A 24,403-nucleotide genomic window follows, 5' to 3' on the forward strand; every position below is an offset into this window, starting at 1 on the left:
CAATATCCACTCTCTTTTTGGTCTGTTTTGCTAAACAGCTCCTGAGGGAAGTATTTGGCTTGCTAGCTTAAGTGCTTCACTACGTTCATCAGCTAGTCACTAACTTTGTCTGTACGTTATGTGGTGTTAAGCAGGTAGTGTACAATTGGTTTAACAGCTGCCTGTTACTGCTGAAAACAATGTTGAGAGAGAATCAAAACACACAGCTGGGCAGAAAACCAAAACAATAAGCTGAAATACACTAAAACACAAAGCAGCTGTGGATTCATCACTATGAGTGACCCCCTTTTTGGACACAATCAATATTTTTTTTTCCTTTGTTAAAATAAAAGTAAGGGCAGCCTAAGAGATATACTACTATATCCCACGGTACGTGGGAGAAAGACAGCCGACGTGTGAAGACTTTTTCTTTAAACTGTTCATTAAATAGTAGTTTTGCTAACACAACACAACCCCCACCACACACACTGTTAACAGAAATGTGTGTACAGCACAGTATTATGTGCAGCTTTCAATGTGACTTGTTAATGCTGTCAAAGTGCAATTTAATACAGCTACAACTGAAGCAATAACTACAGAGTTGAAATAACACTTCTCTGACAGTCTCTTACTGAAAGGATACTGCAATGCATAACTCTGTCTCGATGGTCATGTTAGTGTTTTTAAGTATGGGTTTCTCAGAGGCAGCTGAACCTCAAATGTAAGCACCACTAATGTCTGCTCTTACCTGTGGCAAAGATTAATGCGATTTCTTTACTTTTCTAAGGCACAAGCTGAAGGGGAAGTATAGAAATAGTATTTTTAATAGGCTCTTAATGGAAAATCTTACAAGAGTGATACAGAGGACCCAAGACCGTCTGTTTTGAATGCAGAGCACACGTTCTAAAGGTGGAATGAGGAGGAATAGGTGTTCATTTGTGAAGGTCGGCCCGAGTGAAAGCCGCAATCCATTTGGGAATGAGGTGAATGCACAATTCTTTGCCACAATCCTGCCTATCCATTCTGCTGGATTTCACGGTGGCCCCTCCACACTGAGACCAGGAGGCACTTGCATTTCACACTTAGAGCTGTCACCATGGAAACGACACAAAGACATCTGTTGGTGGATGTTGCACATAACTTTCTGTTCTGTGTCCAAATTAAGGACGAGGCCGTGGACACACTTCGAATTACAAAAAACACAGGAGCCCAAATAAATGGCTCCCCACACAAAAAAGCGACAAAAATAAAAAGTCGACATGCCATCCCACATAAAATGGATGTTAAAAATGTCAGGATTGCCTCAACATGGGCCAATTCATGGTTGTTTTAATGTGTCCCCAAGTGACCCTGGTGTTTGTGTCGGCCTCTTACCTGATGAATGATCTCAGACACTGGTAGCTGGTCCACATACGAGTACGTCTTTTTTTGCAGCTCTCCATTCACAGGACTGAAAGACATGACATAAACAAAACAGCATTTTTTAACATTTACCTGAAGTAAGTTAATTGCACATTGGATACATTCAGCTTTTGTTTTGTGGGATGCAATTATTCAGTGATGAAGAAAGGCTGTCAGGAAGAGGAAGAGACTCCAGCTCTTCTGTTGGCAGTGTGAAGACAGGGTGTGTGTGTGTGTGTGATTAACAGACCATTTCAGAGCCGAGTCAATGACTGCAGCGCAAATTGATGCGAGTAAATCCATTTTTACTTCCTGATAAATTAAAAAAAAATCATCTTGCGGAACTATGAGAGAGTCAAAACCATTTTGACAAAATGTGTGTCCTGTCCTGTGTATTTAACTACAGACGACAAATGGAAACTACAATTACTGCCTTGCAGTTGTATGCCTCAGCCAACCAGTCAAGTTACAGTTCACATAATTGTCTGTCCGACTCATATGTAGCTATGAGAGTTGACAATGCCCCAAATATGGATGTTGCTGCAAAGAGGCTACATATGCGAAAACATGAATGCTTCACACAAATTTCCGAACTGGCAGCACAGGTGATCTACACAATCCCCAGTTTCAAGATGGACAACCAAGATTACTGTCACCAATTCAGTGTCTGACTGACTGTCTCCTCTTCTGTTCCTGAGTATTGACGTTAAATAATGGCAAGAAAAGTGTTTCTGCAGAAAATTATGATGTCACAGGTTTCCCGTATTGGACAGTTTCCCTTTTTACACAATGATCACACTATAGGGCCACTACAAATTCCCTTCATGCCGCCTGTGCATTTTTACACAGAACCAAACAACAGCAGCATCATGTCGCTCCCATGTGTGATTTTATTTAGCATTCCGGCAATGCAGCATCATAAGAGGCACAACAGGCGTGACATGTAACCTAGCAACACAGCCTCCAGTGAATCACATAAAATATGTGTCAGCAGGGCTTTATAAACAATAACAATGGCATAACATGGCATTAACAGTCATGTACCATCTCTGTTATACGGCAGCTGATCTCGTCCTCTGCTCGGAGGTTAGGCATCTCCCAGACTGCATTGTTTTCCCAATTTGCTAACATTTTTGACAGCAGTTTTTTTCCCTTTTGAGTTAGCCGCTAGCTGCTACAAGCTACTTTCAAATCATTCTCAGTGGGTCACACACCATGGGGTTAAAACATTGCACCCATGTTGCCCTTGATCCCATTTTGCCAGCTGTCCCAATTATACAGACACATTTCAGTGCTGTCACTACCTCCAATGCCAGCTCAGAGGCGAGACAACTCTGTCCCTAATTCTGCGATTGTACCTTTTATACAGAATGCAATAATATTACCGCCTTGAACAAGGAATTTAAAGGGACTAGTGATTGGCTTTTAACTTAGTGACGTAACTAATCTACATTTGAATGTACATTTGAATCTCAGATTTTAGTGAAGAGCACAGACATCGCTCCCCTCAGTAGAGGAACTCTCTGATGACCAACTCTGCACAGATACAAGTCAGCATAGTCAACTAAGGACAGACATTTTAGGGGACATAAACATAAGAAAAACACATTTTTGTGTGGAGGGTGTCTTTAAAGGTTTGATTAATCACTTTTGGGTTTTTGGAGAAACAAACAGACTATCAGAGTTTGTGTCTTCTGAGTCGCATTTTTCTGAAAAAGCACTTGGTTGGAAAACTTTGTGTGCGTATCCTTGTGTTCAAGGCCGGTACACAAAGACGAATAACCTGATGAAGGACAAAACTCTGCTCAGTTTTCAAAGTAAAAGGGACTCTTTCGTTCCTTTAGGAAATCTGACCCTAAAACATCTGTGAATAGTGAGTTAGGAAAAAAGCTATTTACATGTAAAGCATTAAACGCTCCTAGCTATGGAGGCTTAAATTAATGAATTAAGTTGAGGTTCAGTGTCTTGCTCAAGGACATAGAAAAAGGTCACTGCATGGCAGTTGATGGATCTATGTTAGTTAATGTGAGACAAGATGTATTAAACCTGTGACCTTTCAGACACAAAACTGGTTATCAAACTAGTCACAGAGCTGTCCTGCTTCCATTGTTGCCCAAAAGCAATTAAAAAAACATAATGAGCCACACTGGGTTACATGTTCCATCATAACAACGAACATGGGCGCTGTAGTTTATTTTGAGTCAAACCCACAAACACCATCCTGCTGCTGTAAATACTCACTAGAGCACCAAAACCGCATCTGAAAATAGCACCACCAACATATCCAAAATTAACTCCTGTTTTATTCTGCTAACACCACAGTGCCTGCTGTTGGCTTAATTACATTTTTTTAATGAAACTTTATATCTGTGACTGTTCTTAAATATTTACATTTGTACAGTAGTTAGAATGAATGGGCAACAAGCAATCTGGAAATAAGAATGTGTTTAAGCAGACAAGTCAATAGATTTTGGTCTTTTCATGGGATTTGTTGACAGTCATAGAGATATAAAATATTGCCGGCCTTATTCAACTACTATATAAGCTATGCTGGCAATGGCCCCTTCTGGCTACTACTAGCTGACTTACTCTACTTGGCCAAAGCATTATTTTCTGGTGTCAGCTTTACTCCGTGTTAGAAATCTTTGCCACTAAGTGATGAATTAAAACTTAACTACAACACTGGAAGAGATCAGAACCACCTTCAGCACCGTATTAGCTAAATGACTTGTCAGGTACCCAACACTTCTAAAAATATCTGATTTGCTCTGAGGGATATAATTTAGGAATTAAGGAAAATGTCTTCATCACTTTTCTGGAGGAAGTCCATACCTATTCGAATGATAAGACTCTGATAACTCCAGAGGATCAGTCTAGAATTGCTACTAGCTATACTGTTACTTTTTTTAACGTTTTTTTTTTTTTAATTAAATTTTATTTTTTGTTTAATCACATAGTGCACTCTTTACTACATATCTAATGTGTTCTTATATGTTAACCATGTTCTGTGTTATATTGTACTGACTTTGTTTAATGTGAAAGTTAGATATGCCAAATTTTGCAAGCACTATTAGAGCTTCAAGAAAAATATATATGGAAAAATAAACATAAAAGCAAAGAAACAAAACTCTTACACTACCAATAGATTCGAGAAAACACATATGAATCTATTTGCAACACTACTGATCTCAACCTGTGTGTATATTTCTATGATCCATACTGTTAACCTGATGCTGGCATCATATGTATTGTGTGTATTTTGGATTTTTAATTGGTTATTGTTACGTCTTCTACTTTTATATTTGCAGTGTTTATATTTGCACTCTTTCCACTTCCTATTGCTGCTTGAGAGAAATAAAGTTTATCTTATCTTTTCTTATTTTATCTTAAAACGGTCAACATGCCATTAAACAAACCTTTTACAGTGACTTAGATCCACCGATATGCCACCGCTGCCATGGGCAGTTTTGACATGTTTGTATGCCTCCGTCATGTACCTCTTTTGAAAGACTGTTTTGTCTCCAACATCACAGTTGAGAGTCAGGAAGAAGAGTCTCAGCTAAAGGTCACAGTCGAGTGGAGGTTTGACAGAGTGGCTGTCTTTGTCTAATCAAAGAAAGTTCAGGTCAGACAGCTGCTGACAAAGTGGGCCACATCTCCCAGTGAGCCACCGCTTGCTGTGTGAAGCAACCTGTTCTCCTTTTTCTCTTTTTTCTTCCCTCTGAGTTACATTCGCTCAAATTCTTTCACCCCGGCTTTCTCGCTCTTGCCCTTCCTTCTTTATTTTCCCGTCTTTACCCCTTTCTGTTCAACTCCATTTCTTTGCCCGTCTCTCATCACACCACGTCTGTGTGGTAGTGCAGGAGTTGCTCTGACAGACAGGAACACAGACAGAAGAAAACTGGCCAAGCTGGCAGGCAGAGAAGCGATCTCCTGCTGAGCCCTCTATGTGCTCCAAGCTCTTTCTGCCACTGGAAATATGTCACAGAGAGCACCGACGTCTCACCGCCACCCCCCTCCCCTTTTCATTTAGCCCAAAAGATGAACTCTAATTCAATTCAAACCACTTTCCACTTTATTTTCCATATAAAGAGATATTTTTGGAGAGGATTTTTCAATCCACTTAGCTGATTCTAATGGATGTGACTGCCCCTCCCCGCACTTTCAGCTCCCATATCACTGCTGTCTCCAGCTGCCATCTTTAGGTCAAACAAATTTCCTTTTAACATCTGCACAACTAATGACCCAAGTCGTTTTTGTGGACTCTATTCAGCGCCACAGGTCACTAATTATATTACATGTATTTTATTCCTCAAATGGGATATGAATTTAGTTTTAATTTGATAATTGACATTATCCTTGGAGCTTTGTGACCCACAAGATGACAATGATGTTTTGGTCAACAAGTACCTATGGGTGGGAGGGAGTGACTACACAATGTCATTACACTGTTAAGCCCATGTATAATGAAGAGGATTGAGGGGGTCCATTAAAACGTCCTCTCCATCAAGAGCAATTCACTTAATGGGGCGCTTGTTCTGAGGGAAAAAGCGGATGTTTAGAGATGGGTGAGAGGAGAAGAGAGAACAAGAGAGGGACAAGAGTGAACAAGAGAAGAGAATGAGTAAGAGACTTACACACTTGAGCACACATGTACCCGTCTTCTCTAAATATCCTGCTGCACTTGTCTGAGTGGCCGAATGAACTGACAAAAGTGGATTACAGCAGCACTATATTTAATAACAGCTTGTTACAGAGAACATCTGTGATATTTTCTCCGTGGGAACACGCAGAGCTCAGTACAACCCATTTTCAGGTCTTATGAAACGCTATTATTTAATTTTACCAGTGGTGTCGTGACAGAGGTCTCATAATGATCCTTCTTAGTGATTGCTTTTTAGAGATGATCCAGATTTGTTGGCAAAGGGTTTAACCGAGTTCAGTCCTGATTTTATGGACAATAGCCCAACCCATATGAGATTTATTTCTTTAATAGAAGGTGGGATGAGAACTGTAGGTAAGGCTACAACTAATGGTTAACTTCAGTACTGATAATCTGCACATAATTTTTTTCTATTCACTGACTGTGAAAAGGTGAAAAATCCACATTTTAATTAGAGCCTAAGGTGTCCCATTGGAATTGATAATCCGTTTGCTATCATATATGACAAAGAAAAGCAGCAAGTCCTCATGTTTGAGAAGCAGAAACCAGCGGACAGCCTTTTTTCTTGGTTTATCGATCATCAAAATAGTAAAAGTACTGTTCTGTGGATCAATTAATCAATTAACACTTCATACAATCCATACCCCAGTAATAATTACAGTCCCAATTACCTACTGCATTTCTGGTCTTTCCCATAACTGAAGTCTTACATTTCTGTATGTGTGTTCATAACAATGGATTTCTGTTATTGAATATCCATCAACTCAGCACACAATTTCAGTTTTGTGTAACTAGAGGAAATAGAGATTTTTTTTCCCAACCTGACAGATAGCAGTTTGTTGACAACAACAAGCAGTCAACCCATATCATGAGAGAAAAAAGAAAACTGGAGCATTATAAAACCATAATACTGAAAGATTATCAAACAAGCTATTTTAATGTCATTTCACAGGTGATTCTGATGTGGTTAATCTACCTTTGTATAGCTCAAGTGTTATTATGTGCATATTTATCACTAGCAACACTGTCACCTTGAAAACTGCTGTTCTTCCCAAACATAATAACATTAATTTACATTATTTGATAAGCATCCGTGGTGATGAAAGTCATGGTTTTCCTGCAGAATATCATTGTATACCAAACCTCCCTCTCAGTTTGCCAGCAAATATTTGATCACCCACATCCCCTTGCAATATTAATCTTGTCCGGCACTTAATGCTAACGACACACTGTAATGTGACAAACAAAAAGACGAAAAGTGTCGTTAACCTCCTTAATATCTTTAACCTTTCACAATGGTGTTTTCTATCATTCCTAAAAGTACAAAGACACAACTACTGCTCTGCTGCATCAGTAAACGTGACTCTATTAAACATCAAATAAATCAGGGGATTGCTGGTTTCTTACATCAGAATTGGAGATAAAATGTCTCTCTCTCTAGGACTGAATTAGGGCAACAGCCGGTTCAATAACGCTGGTGGTGTGTTTCTACATTGCATGGGGGATCAGTAGACCTAATGTGTTGGCCCTAATCAATAATAAAGTAATAGGGGAAGTTGTGTGCAATGACTAACTTGCCTAAGGCCAAAACAGCTGATGACTAAAATCGGTATGGCAATTGCCTCTAATTACTAATTAGCAGCCAACCACATTAGATTCTTTCAGTATGACACCTCCCTGTGGCTCAATTAAATCCCATCTTAATGAAATTAATAGAAGTGGGGGTGTAATCGGGAATAAAGTTTTAATTTCAATCACATTTGTTTGTACAGCACTGCGATTTATTCCTTCCCCACAGTTTAATGAGTCAATATATGGGGGACTGTTTACATTTTGGTAAATTAGCTGCGCATTTCCTAAAACTCCAGGTGATTGTCCTTATTATGGGATTAGTGTATCTGAGCGCTAATATGAGCAAGTAAACAGTATGTCACCAAGCACAGAGGATGCTGAGCTGACGCTGTGTAAGAGTCTGACAGCTCTCTACAGACATCTAGTGGCCAAATGTATTTATCACAGCATATGTCAACCTGATGCCAAGAACTTCACTGGATGCATTTTATCCAGTTCAACACAGGGTGGTGCCACAGATAACACATCAGATGCACTGTAGCTCCCTAAATGCCACTTACAAAGAGTTACTGAGTTATAGCCTGAAGCCAGAAAAGGAAAATGTCTAATTATATTCTTCACTTTGCTGCGAAATAGAGCATTAAGTGCCAGTACCGATTATAAATACTATCTAAAAGAGCTATATTATTACCTCGCACAATCATGTTATTGGTCAGCCTTAAAAATCAGGTGCTAAATTACATACAGGGTAGTCATAGCAACATCCACTGCGAGGTTTACTCTCCCAGGGACCGACCACTCAACACATCATTAGTGGAGAAATCAATATCACTAATGAGAGATGTTCTAAATAGAAATCAAAGTCTGGTAAGTTGGGAATGAAATGTAAAACGAATTTGGTCCGCAGCCCTCCAATTAAAACTAAGAGAGGCTGACCCCAGTTAAGATTTTTACATCCAGGCTGTCCCTAATCCACCTCAAAAATCACTTCACTTAACAGCTAAAAGTAACACTAACTTTCATCAGGATGACTGGTATTCTTTGCACTATAGTGACATTTGCTATGCATTATAATGTCTTTCCTTGAGTATCTTGTATTTAGCCTTTAAAAATATCATTGTAAAAAGAGGAATCAAGAAGAAAAAAAGATTTTTAACAGATATTTAAAGGGAAATTTCGGTTTATTTCAACCTGTCTCCTATCGTCCTAAATTTGTTTCAAGTGACAATTGACATAAAAATAATAGTTAGCATGTTAGCCGTTAGCCTAGATACGGCCGGGGCGCATAGTAGGGTCAGACCTGTTAAAACGTAAGTGAACGGGCATACTTCAAGTGCAAAGTTAGTCCACTAAGCAAGCTTTTTTTCCACAAAGACCGCCTCATATCATTAGGATAAATGTCAGAGAACATATAGAAAACGACATGTAAACGTGTTGTCTTACCTTACCGGTGTGGTGCCATGTTTGTTTACTATGTAGCTCTGCTTTCCAAAGCGCGGCCGAAATATCGCGAGAACAAGCAGTGATCTCATACCGTGCCTGAAATCTAACAAGAACAAGCGGCAACAGCTGGAAGGCAGAACCGGACAGTAGCCTGAAAAGTTCATTCATTTATTTTATGAAAGATTTATAGAATAATGGCTGACTTTTTGCCAGACTTCGACTTTGTGGAGGAGGAATTTGATTTTGCAGAGTTTGATGGCCACCCTTATTTATTTGAGCCAGAATACACTGACGAAGAGCTTTGTGAAATTGAAGAACGGAGGAGGAGAGAGAGAGAGGCACAACAGGTAGAGGATGGGAGAGGAGGAATGGCTGCTGCAAGGCTGCGTAGCTCTGGAGATTGGTGGTGTACCTGTGAATGCTGTGCCCCAGTGCCCACAGAAGAGGAATGCCTCTGTTGCAAGGAATGGGACCGGTTGCAGCCTTATTTTCAAGGTCTGGATGTGACCAAGGACGAGACACCTCCACCTGGAGTAGTATCCAGCTGGGCTTTATCTAGAGCTGGTGAGATATATTTCGGCCGCACTTTGGAAATCAGAGCTAGATGGTAAACAAACATGGCAGCACACCGGTAAGGTAAGACAACATGTTTACATGTCGTTTTCTATATGTTCTCTGACATTTATCCGAACGATATGAGGCGGTCTTTGTGGAAAAAAAGCTTGTTTAGTGGACTAACTTTGCACTTGAAGTTTGCCCGTTTGTTTTAACAGGTCTGACACTACTATGCGCCCCGGCTGTATCTAGGCTAACAGCTAACATGCTAACTATTATTTTTATGTCACTAGTCACTTGAAACAAATTTAGGACGATAGGAGACAGGTTGAAATAAACCGAAATTTCCCTTTAAAAGCAGAAACAAATTTGTCAAGCCTTGTTGGAAGTGGCAGATTGTTCCAAATGGCCTTCAATGAAAAGGCTGGTCTACCTTTCGTAGGTCAGGTCTTAGGTTTAAAGGCTGAGATAAACCTGGTTTTTAACCACAAGTTCATGTAGACAACCTGTTGTGTCATGAATGGAAAAGTTCACACACTTGCCTATGTACTATACATGTACAAGAGGACATACCAGAGAACTTAGACCGTACAGAGCATTTAAATTTGTATGATGTAAACAATAAACATGGCGACACTCAAACAGGTTCCTGTATTTTTAATTCTGACATCCCTGCAGATGATGGCAGGAAAGCCAACAGCGGCACCATCGTAGATGGTATGTATAAAGCATGTCTGTATGTACTACTAAATAAACAATTAAGTATGCCATTACCAACAGACTGTTCACACAGAAGTACACACAGGCAACATGACTGGATCACATAACAGTTGGCCTGTCTAAATTGGCCAGCTGCTCTCACATCTCCACAAATGTCCCAGAACATTGTCAAATTCCATGTAAGGAATCTACATAGTTACTTTCTGTCTATAGAAATATTTAAACTTAATACAGTGACATATTAACACCTCTTTCCTAGCTTTAGATCTCTGCCGTTGCACTAATTTTAAGAGATGCAATGCATTGTGGGGCAGTTTAGTATGTCCATTAAGCTCACGTCTTGTACTTTCTGCTCATGTAGTATACATCTAGTCATGTCTCGCGTACATAAAATCCACATACTATGCAGTGTCAGCACACTACATACTCAATTTTACGTCATACTTAATACTAGCAGTGCATTTTGAACACAATCCATCACTCCAAACAGGTAGTTAAAACCAAGTCTACCTCTGGCTTAAGAGCCTGCAGAGGAAAGATATTGGCTTATCAAAGGGTATGTTTCTATGTCTCAAAAGCTGCTATCCATATTATAATTACTGTCATGTAAAAAAATAAAGCTGAATGAAAACATGACACTAACGACAAAAACAAGGAAAGAAACTTAGCTTACCTCTGCTCCGCCTGCTTGATGGGGTCGGTCAAGTTGATGGTTTCCGTGGTGATCTCCACTTTGCGCACGCTACCAAAGAAGTCTGTGATGAGCACACTTCCTGGGTCCCTCAGGAAAAGGTCAGTGCGGTGGCCTGGTGTGGACACACACTGACTCTTGGGACAAACTTTGAACTAAGGGGAAGCAGACAAAACACAAGCAGTGCGTTATAAATATGTAACCTGGTGCGATAAACAGCACACAAACAGCTAAAGTTTGGGGGCTTTATTCAGGTTAGAGCCATCCACTCAATAAATTATTCTTAATATGTAAATACTGTAAACATCGACTTATGGTGCAGCCAGGAGCTTTAGATAAAAGCATTAATAACAGGAGAGAGGGGATTTGAATACTCAGACTGTGTTAAAGAGTTTGGGTCTCCTACTTTTCATAACACCACAGATAGTAACCAGCTGCATTAAACGTGGCTGAAGCTGCAGTGGGAGGTGCCAAAATATGCAAAAGGGTTTGAAGAAGATTAGAGGCAAGGAGCATGACATTTGTACATGTCGATGTCAATTACAAATCTTTCAGCGCCTGGTGTGTGACCACTTGTGGTTTAAGCCACTTAAGTGTGCGATTCATCGCACAGTTGTCCAACTGTGCTCTCCATTTGAAAAGAAAAGAAAATCATTAAATTGAGGTGAACGTTATCTCTATCAGTAAAAGAGGACTTGAAAAACACAAGACTAGTGGAGGGTATTGTTGGGAAGGTGGAGGCAATTTCTGTCTCATCAAAGGGCAAGCCTTTGCAGCTTGGATTAAAAAAAAAAAAAAACTTGGTGGACTCATCCGGGAAATCCATAGTATCGATCCTTAATTCCACAGAATAGCTCTAGAACAAAGAGCGCATCTCCAGAATCAGTAAAGTTGGAAAGAATAATAAGCATTAGTCAGAGCACATTGATTTAGGTGGGACTTAGTGCAGGAGTAAGGATTTAAGGTGTTTTGACTGGGAGGTGGGGTGGGTGGCAGTGGGGAGCTGTGGTCCCTGGGGCCAGTGGATCTCTGCAGGAGTGTAAAAGATGAAAAGGGAGGTGCTGCTGAGATTGAGCCGTGGCCCGGAGCAGCATGTACTCACCATCACCAACGTCATGTGTCAAAAGGCCAACAACCTTACCACAATATCAGACATTCTGCTTCAAGTGCAGAGTCCTGGGTGACTTTTATCTGGCTCCTTTAGGACCAGAAACGTCATAACAGCAGACAGAGGAGGAGGGCATGGCAGGACAGATAACTGTCTCAATATTTTAGGTATCAAAGCTGAAATGCTTTGGAACAGAATCACTGTGCCACAGGCCACAAAAAATGGATTCCTGCAGGGATACCCTTTTAATCAACCGAGAATTATCTTAAAATGATAATCTAACAATTATATTTTTTGGTTAATCAATTAATCAATCCCATTTTCTCAGAACCTAAACTGAGGTCTTCAAATTTCTTGTGTTGTCTGACATAAATCTACTGATAATCAACTTAGTGTGAAGTACTAACTATGGTATAAAACCTATAAAACCATTTGAGATCCAGTCAATATTTGACATTTTTGCTTATATAACTAACTGATACAATTAATTATCATCAGATTTGTTATCTATTGTTTTAGTTTAATAGTTTAGACATATGATTTGTCATTTAATCATGTAAATTTTCAGTATTTTTGTATTCTGACTCCTTGGAAGTGAACAGGGGTGCAAACTGTAGCTTTAAGTAAACACTAAGTAACAGAGAAAACACTATTTTTGTGTTAAGTGTTTATATAAAACAAACTTATACTGCTTAAATGTGTACAGGCACGCCTATGTGTTATACCAGGTAGCAGCATGTTCACTTATATAGAACTCAATAGTGTATGCAGAGTTGACATCTAACTAATACGGAAAAAAGCCTCTGTTGGTTTCTATGTACTGTATGTATCAACAGAATATATCTATTTGTAGTGTGTTAATTACACACTGTGTAGTGTATGAAGAGAAGACCCCTATTAGCTGTAACACTGTCGAACAGCATGCTGGGTACAGCTCACTCTTCATTCCTCACTACAGTGCTTTAGCAACAGATGAAGAAAGGGAGATGGGAAATGTTGCCCTGCAGCAAACTCAGACATTTCAAGCATCATTAATGTAACTTTCAGATTGAATGCTTTTGTTTCTGGATCTAACCTGGTCCCACGTAGCTAGCTGTTAGCAAATGACACATGTACCCCAGCATTGCTAGGGGACTCAACAGTGTCATGGCAGGTGTATTGTTCAGACCCAAGGAAGTGTGGTGTCAAGTGTGAAGTTGTTTGGATGATTGGTTCTCTAGAAAGCTGCAAGCAGCAACACCAGAGGCCAACCAATCAGCCTGTTCCAAATAGGAAATGAGCACTACACTAGTGTATATAGGTGTGCATGGTTCTCTAGAGCTGAATTGAGTAGTCAATCCAATTACCACTACTTATTTATCCAGTAAAAATGTTTGCAAAAGATTTGATGACCTTAACTTTGCCCCATGGCCTGAGCCGAACCATTTACAGCTCAGCATGACAAAGACAAAAGCTGCTGGTTGTGGATCTGAGGAGGACAAAGGCACTGGTGACCCTAGTGGTCAGTGTGGACATTGTGGAGTACCACAAGTCCCTGGGAATGTACACTGAAAATAAACTGGACTGAGCTAAAAACACCAAAGCCCTTCACAAAAAGGGCCAGAGTCTTCTCTCCTTTATAAGGAGGCTGAGGTCCTTCAACATCTGCCTGAAAACAAAATTGCTGTTTGCAATGCTGGGGCAGAAGGTTGAGGGAAGCAGACTTCAACAGACTCAACAAAGTTACCCACACGGCCAGTAATGTTGTGGGGGTGAAGTTGGATTCTCTGGTGGCAATGTCAGAGAGGAGGCTACTTTCTAAGTTCCCTACCCACTCCATGATGTGTGTGTCAAGCACAAGATTACAATCACTGCAAGACTCACTTCTCCAAGATGCATCACAGTGTGCCACAGTAAGTCATTCCTGCCTCTTAGAAACTGTAATGGGCATTTTTCTCTGTCTATGTCTTTTTTTTTAAAGATATATTTTGGGGCATTTTAGCCTTTAATTGATAGGACAGTCAAGTGTGAAGGAAGGAGAGAGAGAGGGAGTGACATGCAGCAAGGGGCCACAGGCTGGAGTCAAACCCGGGCCAGCAGCAACAGCCTTGTGCATGGGGTGCCTGCTCTATCCACTAAGCCACCGACGCCCCTGTCTCTCTATATTTGATAATGAAAATAAACATTACCTTATGCTCTATGCTACACATGATCATTGGTTAAAAGGCACACACATCCTCACCAGGTCATTCATGTTGGCTTTGCTTGCAGGGTGGATGTCCTCCAGGAACTCCAGCAGGTAGAAGGTGTAACGGTCCATCAAATGCACTCCTATGGCCAAATCTGGCTGGTGCTAGAAATACAAGAATACGAATATTCAATATCCAATAGCACTTAGCAGTATAGACGTTTTGGTGACATTTTTGGACACACTGAAATGTATTTTCTTTAGATTATCAAAACAAGGCAACAGTCATATGTCATCCCCCACAAATAACTGATTCCCTTCAAAAGGATACATCACAACAAAAATGTCACTCTGTTTTGATGTGTAATTACAGTGTGCAGAGTAATTTTTAAAGTACTACCAAAGTCTGATAAGTGAAATTTGACACTCTAACAGGTTAATAAATGGAAGCCAACCCATAGCTGCCAATTAAACAGAAATATTAGAGTAATGCAAGTGCATTTGTTTTTATTGTAAGGGGGAATTTAATCAGTGGTTAGTGGTGGCAGGGTGCCATAATGAGTGACTATCATCACCTCAAACTCCACAGTGGTTTTGTGGATGTAGGTTGAAGAACAGCACCTATTTTGTATTCCGAGATGGTGTCTGGGTGAAATAAATAGCACCAACAGCAAAAGGTACTGACATCAAAAGGAAAATATTTTGACAGCTTGTCTTCAAACTATGCCACTTTTGCCTCACCCCTAATCAGTGAGGCAAAGTGTGTAAAGCCAAGTGACATGGGTGTCAGTCTGTGATGTAGAGAGGACACATGTCAAAAAGCATGTCAGGTTTTCTGGGAACTATAATGAGTATGCAGTAAGGTAAAACTGATCGCAATTTTAAGACATTAAAACCCAAAGTATTTAGATGATTAAGCATAGGTCATGAGTTTTTTTTTAACAGTAAATAAACATTTTGGAGTGAAGAGGTTCTGAAAGGAGGCAGTCTCATCTGGCTTTCAAGAAGGCAGCTGCAGCCAACCTTAAACGTCATCCACTGTGTAACTAGAGCATTTATCTGAAACTGGAAAGTAACTAGTAGGGCTGGGTGACCTTAAGAAAATCAAACATCACAATATTTTTGACCAAATACCTCAATACCGATATGGACGCCACTATATAGTACAGTTGTTTATTTATGCGCTCACAAAATGTTTACACAATGAGATTTTTAATAAACAATAATCAGTAATGTGGATATATTGGTCCAGCCCTCGGGCGGTGCTTGGTATCTTGTTTCCAACATGGAGGCGGAGTCACAAACTTTTTCATTTTACACCTGAACAGTACACTACAATATGTTTCTTTAGACATTTGAGGCAAGAAATAGACAATGCAGTAACAGATTTATGATTAAAATTTGATCAGCGCTGCCTAGTTTGACAGTGTGACAGCTGCACTGAGCGACTCCTCGACTCTGATTGGTTGTTTTGGTTGCACCACAGTAGATTCTAGCAAATGCCATAAGAGGCAGTAGGAAGAGGAGGAGGGGCATGATTTTTCCCAGACTATCTATTTCGTACTTCTTTCAGAATGTAATGACAGTTTCAGGAAATGTGACACAAAGTTATTTTCATGAAGACAACTTACAATACTAAAATCTAAGATGATATCTAGTCTCATATCACAATATAATATCAAAATATTGCCCAGCCCTAGTAACTTCAGTTATCAACTAAATGTTGTGGAGTAAAAAGTTCAATATTTCAACCTAGTGGAGTAGAAGTATAAAATGTGAACAGGTTGCTTAAGGGTAAACTTATCCAAATCCAATAAAGAGCAGGACATGAAATCACCTATTATATTCCAATTTGCAGAAATTTGACACATCAGACTGTATTATGGGGTGAGTAGGAATGAACACAGTGCCCAGGCTCAGTCTCCAGTCGCTGTTATCAAATCACACTGCTTATTAGTAAACATGACAGCCTGATTGATGATTTTTAATTTCTCTCTTCCATATGAGGGCAGGTAACTCACCGACAGGGAGTCCTCTCCAACTTGACTGCTGGCCAAAGCCATGAGGTTTGGAGAGTAGAACCTCTCATACATGGAGGCGCCCTGACAGGTGTCAATGATGAAGAGCAGCTCGTTGTACCTGGAGACACACACACACACACACACACACACACACACACTTATGTACATTCTCAAACAAGGCTGCTGAGAGAATACACAGCTGGCATATCACTCGCCCATTTGCTCTAATAAAACCTGGCATAACACAAACCTCCTAACCATCTCTCATACTGCAGTTGCCATGGTGACCAAGAAAAACCAACAGCTTCATTCTGCCCCTCTTACACACCTACGCACACAGTTTCCTCAGTTGCTCCCTCCTTTCCTCCTTCCTCCCTTTTTGTCTTCCTCTATTAAAGAGAAATTTCCCTTTAACTTCTCTCGGTTGTTTAGTCAAACATGATAAGACTTTTATATCCAGTTGACTTAACTGAACCGGTGGTTTGGGGACGATGAAGGGAGGTGGCCAAGTCTCTATGGTGACAGTAATGTGGCAGTTGAAGCCAGCAATTATCACATCAGCATCAAAGCTGGCGTCACTAAGCTTTTATCAAGCAGCCTGGGGCCTGACTGTAACCCAGACTCTCTATTGATAGGTTTGGAGGACAATAGAGGAGCTGGTAACAGAGAGCCGCTTTTGCTCATTTAGTGTCTCACAATTCACACAAATTAAACACTGCAGCACCTTAAAAGGCGACCGATTCCATTTATAAACAGAGACAGTCTCTCCTTCATAAGCAGTTGTGTTAATATATGTATAACAGTAATTCCCTTGCTGTTAAAGTGATGTATGATGTGTTTCATTAGTTTAATAGATGGGAAACAAGTCACATTCACGGCAGTTTCAACAGCACTAACACTGACAGAATTCATTTTGTTTATAGAAAGTTTTTATCATCAGTATTTCTATACTAACAAAAGACCAAATATATATGTGTTATGAGAAAGGTCCCCTGCATAGTGCGACTCCCACAGAGAGTTATCAACAGACCACACCACATCATTCCTGGGTCTTTTCACTCATTGGTTTTGTTTTACAGTCTTTCATCAGCTTAGTTTCCAAACACATTGTTGGTTATGTGTCACACTTTAAGCAAATTACAGCAAAATTGCACTGTCAAGGCCATACAAGGCCAGTGAGCCAGTTCCCCTGTGGCAACACTGTTGGGTGTAGCTACATGTGCAACAGAGCTCACTTCTGACCACATCCAGCCAAACTACTCTGTAATACTAGGCGGTTAGGGAATTGAGGCTCCTTTCACAATATTCAAATTCAAATACTGCCATAAAGTAGATCTGCCATTGTGCCACCTTTGCTTCTTTGCACTGAACCAAACAACATCAGCACAATGCTGCCCCAGTGTTTGATTTTAGATGCCATGCTGGTGTGAAGGAAAAAGAGGTATGACATGTAACACTGCAATGTCAGCATCTACTGTGTCTGTGCGTGCCTATAGTCCCACCATGCTAGCTGTCCCGTTTACACAGATGTTATTTTGGCTCAGTTACTGCCTCCACTGCTGGTTTATCCGACAAACAACTCTGTTCCCAGATTCCATGTTCGCACACTTTATACAGAACAGCAAGGCCAAATAACAGCGCAACATTTCCACCTTGAACAGGCAGTGTGAAAGGGGCTTAAGGAGTATGCAGTAGGCCCTAAATCACCAGGCAGTTCCTTAGAAACTAAATACATTGAGTTTAAAAGTAAAGGAATTCTATCCAGAAAAGCTCCGTTACACAAGTTTAATGTCTGTTCCACCTTTGACAAACCCAAGGGCGATACAGAGGTGTGCTCTGTTGTATTTGTAGTCACATCTAACAGCAATTTCACCATGTACTGACCACTGACCCTGAGTACACTTCTACATCACTGCAGCAAGAAGAGGAGTTAAAGCACAGGAGGTAATGAAAAACATTGTTTTGAGTTAAGTGAAAACCCCACTGTTCTGCACCAAAGCACTGCTGCATCCAAGTGTTGTAAATGAGACAATCAACAAACACTATGCACTTGTGCAGCATACTGTATGTATATGAATGTATGAGGTTGGGGAAAGAATCTATATAGCATAGTATCGTGATATTTTTGCATGGCAATATGATATCTATACACTGTGCCATGTATCATTTTTTATCATTTAAATTATTAATATTACAATTACAAATTCAACGTGTGGTAGCCCACTGGAATAATACAATCAAAAGCTTCAGTCTACTAGAAGAAACACTCTGCTGCAATAAAAATGTATGTATGAATATAGTAGTGTTTGAGCAAAGAGCTATTAGAAGTCTGTACCATCAAAACAAAAGGAAAAACCCATCTTCTATCTACTGGTTTTTAAGTTTCATGCCATTAAATGCTTGTTGGCATGCACCACAGCTAATTGGCCCTCAGGGGACAGAAGGACCAAGTGAAGTGGACTTGCAGTAGGAGAAACGCAGTATTTGATGTTACTTCAGAAAGACCCTTTCCATCGCAGTTTCATGTCATTTTCTAGTTTATTTACCTTCTTTTCTGCCACATCTGCTCAAAAGCATCGGCCAGTTCCACATTACTTATCTCCTCGGAGTCCTGGAACTTCAGAAAGCCATTTCCGCCATGGCCTATTAAACACACATATATTATTAATAATTCATTAATCTCTGATTCATGATGCAAAAATATGATACAGAATGGAAAATAACAAGATGAACATGCAAAGGGCTGGCAACAGTACGCACTCTGTGAGAGGAACAACTGAAGGATTGTAGCTCCACTCAGCCACAGATAAATGAGATAAAGAAAAAGTTTGATAACAACTTAATATTTCAGTATGAAAACACACAACTTGCATGATGTGAAGGGCTTTTTATAACTTACTAATATGTGGTAGATAATGGTCAGTGTTGCAAGTGACAAATTTACAGCTTCCTTTTTGTGGTTGCCATTTTTAGACTTTTGCATTTCAATTCTGGTGAAACAAATACTCCCTCTTGTGATTTTACCATCTGGGACAATTTTGTTGTATTGTGGAGATTCTTTTAAATCCCATACAGGACTAACCAAACACAGATGACCTGTTAATGTAAACTTCATTTCAAAGGCAGCTACAAGCAGCAATATATTCCAGTAAAGTACCCCAAAATGCAATGTAGTGACAAGCTACCAAGTCCATCTAAGTAATACCATACAACTATCCCTTTTTCCTCAAGAATAAAAACTGTTGCTCTTACTATGTGGGGTTTCCTCCTGCAGCGTTTTATAGAGGAGGTGGGATACATCACTTGAAACAAAAGCTACCTCTGTTTTAATCATAAAACTTAATTAACTTGATTTAAAGTAACATTAACCTTTGAGGGAAAAGAGCAGAGGTGCTATTTCTCACAACAACTGCCTTACTGTATATTTAATTACTGTGGCTGTTAAAGCCATCATCTACTTACTGAACTGATGACTAGAAGCACCATGATCTGAAAAATTCCTGGAACAAACCTTACTGTTCCTGCTCTGTTTGCCTTCACATGTAACTGAAAACCCAAAGGTGTATGTTTTGATCTTGTCTCTTTGGGTTGTTGAAAGTCATTCTGAGAAATGTAAGGCGTCTTTAACTAAATAAGAGGTGTAGACACTGTAGGAAATATACATACAAGCCAATGCTTCAGTCATAAAAAATCTCCTATTACTGTCTACTGCACATTAATTAAACATAAAGTGAGTGAGTGGAGTATTTTGAGAGTAGATCCTTTAACTACCTGTAAGGTATATGAGGATGTTGCTGCGGTCATCGGAGAGGAGGCGTTTTGAGCGTGGAGTGCTGGGTGGCAGCCTGCCAGTCAAAACACGCAGGAAGTTTTCCACTGTCACCTAAAACATGGACAAGATATGAAACGGAAAAGATTTTCGTAACCTAGGATGGATTAGAAGCGATACATTATGCAATGAACATCTTCTAAATCTATGCACATAGGTTTAATAAAACAGTGATTATATTGCAACTGTAAAAAACAAAAAACTTTCACCAAACACATTTCACAAACATCTGCATCAGTGGGGTGCACTTTACGTAACTGCTCTACTTATCTTTTAATTAATCAATCACTCATTGTATTCTTTTCTTCTTTTACCCCTCTTCATCTTTATCAATCTTTCTTGCACTTGATTACCGTTTGAACGCAAACATGGTTCAGCAGTGAGGTGTTTATTCATATTTAAAGGACCAGCACAAAGCAAAGTAAATATCAAACTGTGATAAAGAGTGGGTACACCACTGGGACTCTGCCTTAGAATAACAAACAAAACACTGGGGTGCTCCTCTATTTGAGAATGCAAATGATACCAAGTCATTTCCTGATAAACATACAGAGCAAACACCAGACAAACAGTGTTGACCATAACACCCTCTAATACCCTGCGGCACCTGTATAATATCTGCCTACAAGTGATGCTTTAAAGTACTCAGTTGTTATAAAGCAGGTGAAATATTGTATGTGACACCTCCACCTGTGCTGCACAGGTAGCAAGACATACAGATCACATATATCAACCAAAAGCTTCATGTCTTACACAGCCCTTTACCAATGTCTTTTCCATTAAAGTGTAAGTCGACAAGTTTTTGGCTTTTAACTTATCATTATGAAGTACATGTTGATCACATAAGGTAACGGCCATAAAATAATGACAACATTAGTGTTTACCCTGGTTCCCTATAAGCCTGCATGCACTATGTAATTCTGTCTGCCAACAGGTACAATATCCAGAGAAAATCGCGGCTCAATATACAGTACAAAAGAAGTGTTTCAACCATTGTGAAACCAACACAGGAAGAGGATAGAGCTTTTGTTTTCCCTGGTAGCTATCCCACATTACCAAAGAGTATCAGTGTAAGTTATTAGCAGTTACTGTCCTAAGTAGTGTGAATGGAAATGGTGGAACAACCACAGTAACTGGCTAAAACAAAATGCAGCGTGACAAAAATGTACATTGAGTTGTTATTTTTTTTATCCTTGTGAAGTGTTCTGCCTATTCAGCTTTCAAGATACTGACATGTAAACATTACAATCCTGAAGCCAGTGGAAAATGTATGAAAAAGTAAGATGCATTTTTAAAACTCGATTTAAATAGATTTTAAAGAGACAAACTGTTGTGTAACTGTCCAACTGAAATGGGAACTGACCTCATACCCTCGGTAGTCTACCTCCACGTCGTCACCGTACACATTCAGCTCCATGTTCTTGTGGCTAAACACTGTGGCAGGTTTGGGGTTTCTGTGGTTACAGGCCATGTCGTCAGCCAGCATGAGAACTATGTGGCTGGAAAAACAGAAAATGACAAAGACATTTTACATTATATCATTAGAAAATATGTGGAAAGACAAACGCTGCACTAATGTTTCAACATATGTTCAGTTCTATGTTGATGATTAGTTACATTACAATCATTTTGCTCATCATGTCTGTGTCCAAAGCGATTTAAACTTTTTTTTTCCGCATACACAAATGGGAAGAAATATGATTGTGTTTTCCTCAATGCAACTTCATCATGTTAACAGGAGTAGCCAGTGATTGAACCAACAACACTATAGTTAAGAGCTGACCCACCTAAGCTATAGGTGCCAGTAAATGAGTGAAAACACAAATTTACTTTGCTAATATACAGTAATATACAGTAAATTGTATGTACTTGATAATCTGTCATGATACAAAGCAGGTAATTTACAGAATAATGATTCAGGACACATCATATCCTGTTTCATATTGGTATTGGTGCAGAGAAACCAATAAAAAATGTTAACAATAAATGACGGTGTATGTTAAACAATAAAAAGCAGTAGCATTTGACCAGTGTGTGCTTTAAAAGCAATAACAATCTTAATGTTTTTCACCAGAAGCACCTGATCACTGCTCCTTTTAGCTGTATACTAGCCAAGGTGAAAATCACCTCTGACAAAGCATTTTGTTTATCATTGTACAAAAAAATAATACATCTTTGTTCTCTTAGCTCCGGACACCCTAGCAGGAGCTTCCCGGTAGCCCAGAGGTACGTCTACTGTATCCTCAACATCCCCACATCCCCATAATTGAATCGTCTCAAACTCTCCCCTGTTGACCACTACAGCTCCACTCTGTTTAAAGAAGAGGAGCCAGAAGTGTTTGAACATTGCATACTGAGGAAGAGCTTTATAAACTGCTTCTTATTTTGTGTTAATGGACATGTACTGCTGGTATTCTAACTGGTCCCTCACAATGTATGTAATGTTAGTTCATCCCTTCTGTCACCACCACTACAACAACAATACACCTGCAGTCACACAGAAAGAAAATACAATTGTAATTTATCCTTCTAGTGTTTAGCAGCCTCCAACATATCAGTAGTTGCAATGTCAGGACACCATAACCATGGGAAAAGGCTTATATCAACTCAACCCTTCATAACTATTTATAATTCAATGCTTGTGTCTAGCTGCAGATTATTATCACCATTAAATATCTGGAGATGACACAATAGTTTAGACCTAAGAATGATACACATTGTACGACAGTTACCTGTCAGGAATGCCCAGCCTCTTAACACTTCTGTAGACGGACAAAGTATTGGCCACATGACGGTAGTTGAACCAAAATCTGGATGTACACACCTATGCAAAGCAAAAACCCAATTAGCATATACTCAGCTAAAGATGTGACGGTTAAATAAATGAACGAATACTCACCAGAACAGCCCAGTTGTTAGTGTGACCACTGCTGAAGAACTGCCCTGCGCTATACTGAGAAACAAGTGGAGGAAAATGAATAGATAAACGTTTTTTTAAACCTAGTTTCGGCTCGTGCAAGCAACAATACTCAACATCATGACAGCTAGCATGACAGCACATAGGGCTAACATAGGAGAGACATTTAAGGTAAAATTCAACATTAAACAAATAAATATCGGGATATTCACTGCTGCATGCGAAAGAATACATACTCACCTCAATGTTAACGCCGTTCGCTGATAAGAATGGGGAAAACAGGCTCAGTAACGTGAGTATTTTCATTGTGCAGCACTGTTAGCTGTGTGCATCAAGGAAGTGAACAGCGGTGGCTCCGCCCAGCTAGTGCTTCCGGTTAGTGTGTCAAAATAAAAGCTTCGGTTGATGAATAATGTGGATGGACCCAACATCAATTTTTAACTGGTAGAAAAAATGGCATGTGAAGGTCACACAGTAAGCTGCTCTGCCTCAAAGTCATATGCAAACACATTTTATGACTGAGCTTGTACATCATGTCTATTTAAAGATGTCACTGACGTATACTGTACATTATACAACACTGTCCATTTTGTGATCAATTGATTGTTTCCCAACTAAAAAATTGAGTCTGGAGAAAATTTCCTTTTGCTCTACTGTTGTACATGCTCATAGAAATTATATAACCTCCCTAGTATATCAGAAAGAGCCTATATATTATAGCCTGTTCAGAGCTTTTGCAGGGGAGAAATAAAAACATAAATCACAGATATTTACATAATACATGCTGAAAACAAATTAACTTCACACATCTTAATTTCATATGGGAAAGAACTACAAATAAGTAAATCACTATTAATGCAAAACTTACAGTGATAAGAACCTTTCTTGAGTGAAACACAAAATCATTCACTTATTGACATTTCACAATTACAATTCATATTCAATATTAATGAAGGCAAATTACCGCCAATGGGATGATAATGGGAAATGTGGGCATTGCTACAATTTAATTCACAAATGCTAACTAAAAAACAAAAACTACATTGTTATCATGTTATCTTTTTGTGGAAAATATGAAATTTATTATTGTAATTATAATAATTATGTAATTATAATTATTGTGTTTTAATTAACTTCATACTTAATATTGGTGGATACATGCTGACAAGACTGCTGAGAGTGACTATTCGCAGGAGCTCTATGCGGTTATCAGATGATGCAGCTTGTGCATGTGTGGCTTATCGTTAAAGAGACAGATACTGAATTGATGTAGGAGTAAACGAATTGATTTCAAAGTTAATATCGAGAGAACCAAGATTATAATTAATAACAGTGAC

The 24,403-nt window shown here is 39.4% G+C and overlaps 1 protein-coding gene across 1 annotated transcript in view; it reads right to left on the minus strand.

Annotated features, from left to right (window-relative positions):
- pigk (phosphatidylinositol glycan anchor biosynthesis, class K) overlaps positions 1-23,433 on the minus strand; it is a 36,200-nt gene extending 12,767 nt beyond the window's left edge. Inside the window, exons 1-10 of the mRNA XM_033651476.2 lie at positions 23,307-23,433; positions 23,049-23,102; positions 22,882-22,973; positions 21,513-21,648; positions 20,092-20,203; positions 18,867-18,963; positions 16,321-16,438; positions 14,354-14,464; positions 11,007-11,179; positions 1,354-1,429 (exon numbers count right to left, since the gene is read on the minus strand). Coding sequence (XP_033507367.1) covers positions 1,354-1,429; positions 11,007-11,179; positions 14,354-14,464; positions 16,321-16,438; positions 18,867-18,963; positions 20,092-20,203; positions 21,513-21,648; positions 22,882-22,973; positions 23,049-23,102; positions 23,307-23,372 — 1,035 coding nt within the window. The 5' untranslated portion in view covers positions 23,373-23,433. The remainder of the gene's footprint in view (positions 1-1,353; positions 1,430-11,006; positions 11,180-14,353; positions 14,465-16,320; positions 16,439-18,866; positions 18,964-20,091; positions 20,204-21,512; positions 21,649-22,881; positions 22,974-23,048; positions 23,103-23,306) is intronic.
- Between the last annotated feature and the right edge of the window lie 970 nt (positions 23,434-24,403).

The sequence above is a fragment of the Epinephelus lanceolatus genome, chromosome 12, assembly GCF_041903045.1.
Source record: "Epinephelus lanceolatus isolate andai-2023 chromosome 12, ASM4190304v1, whole genome shotgun sequence".
Taxonomy (NCBI): Eukaryota; Metazoa; Chordata; class Actinopteri; order Perciformes; family Serranidae; genus Epinephelus; species Epinephelus lanceolatus.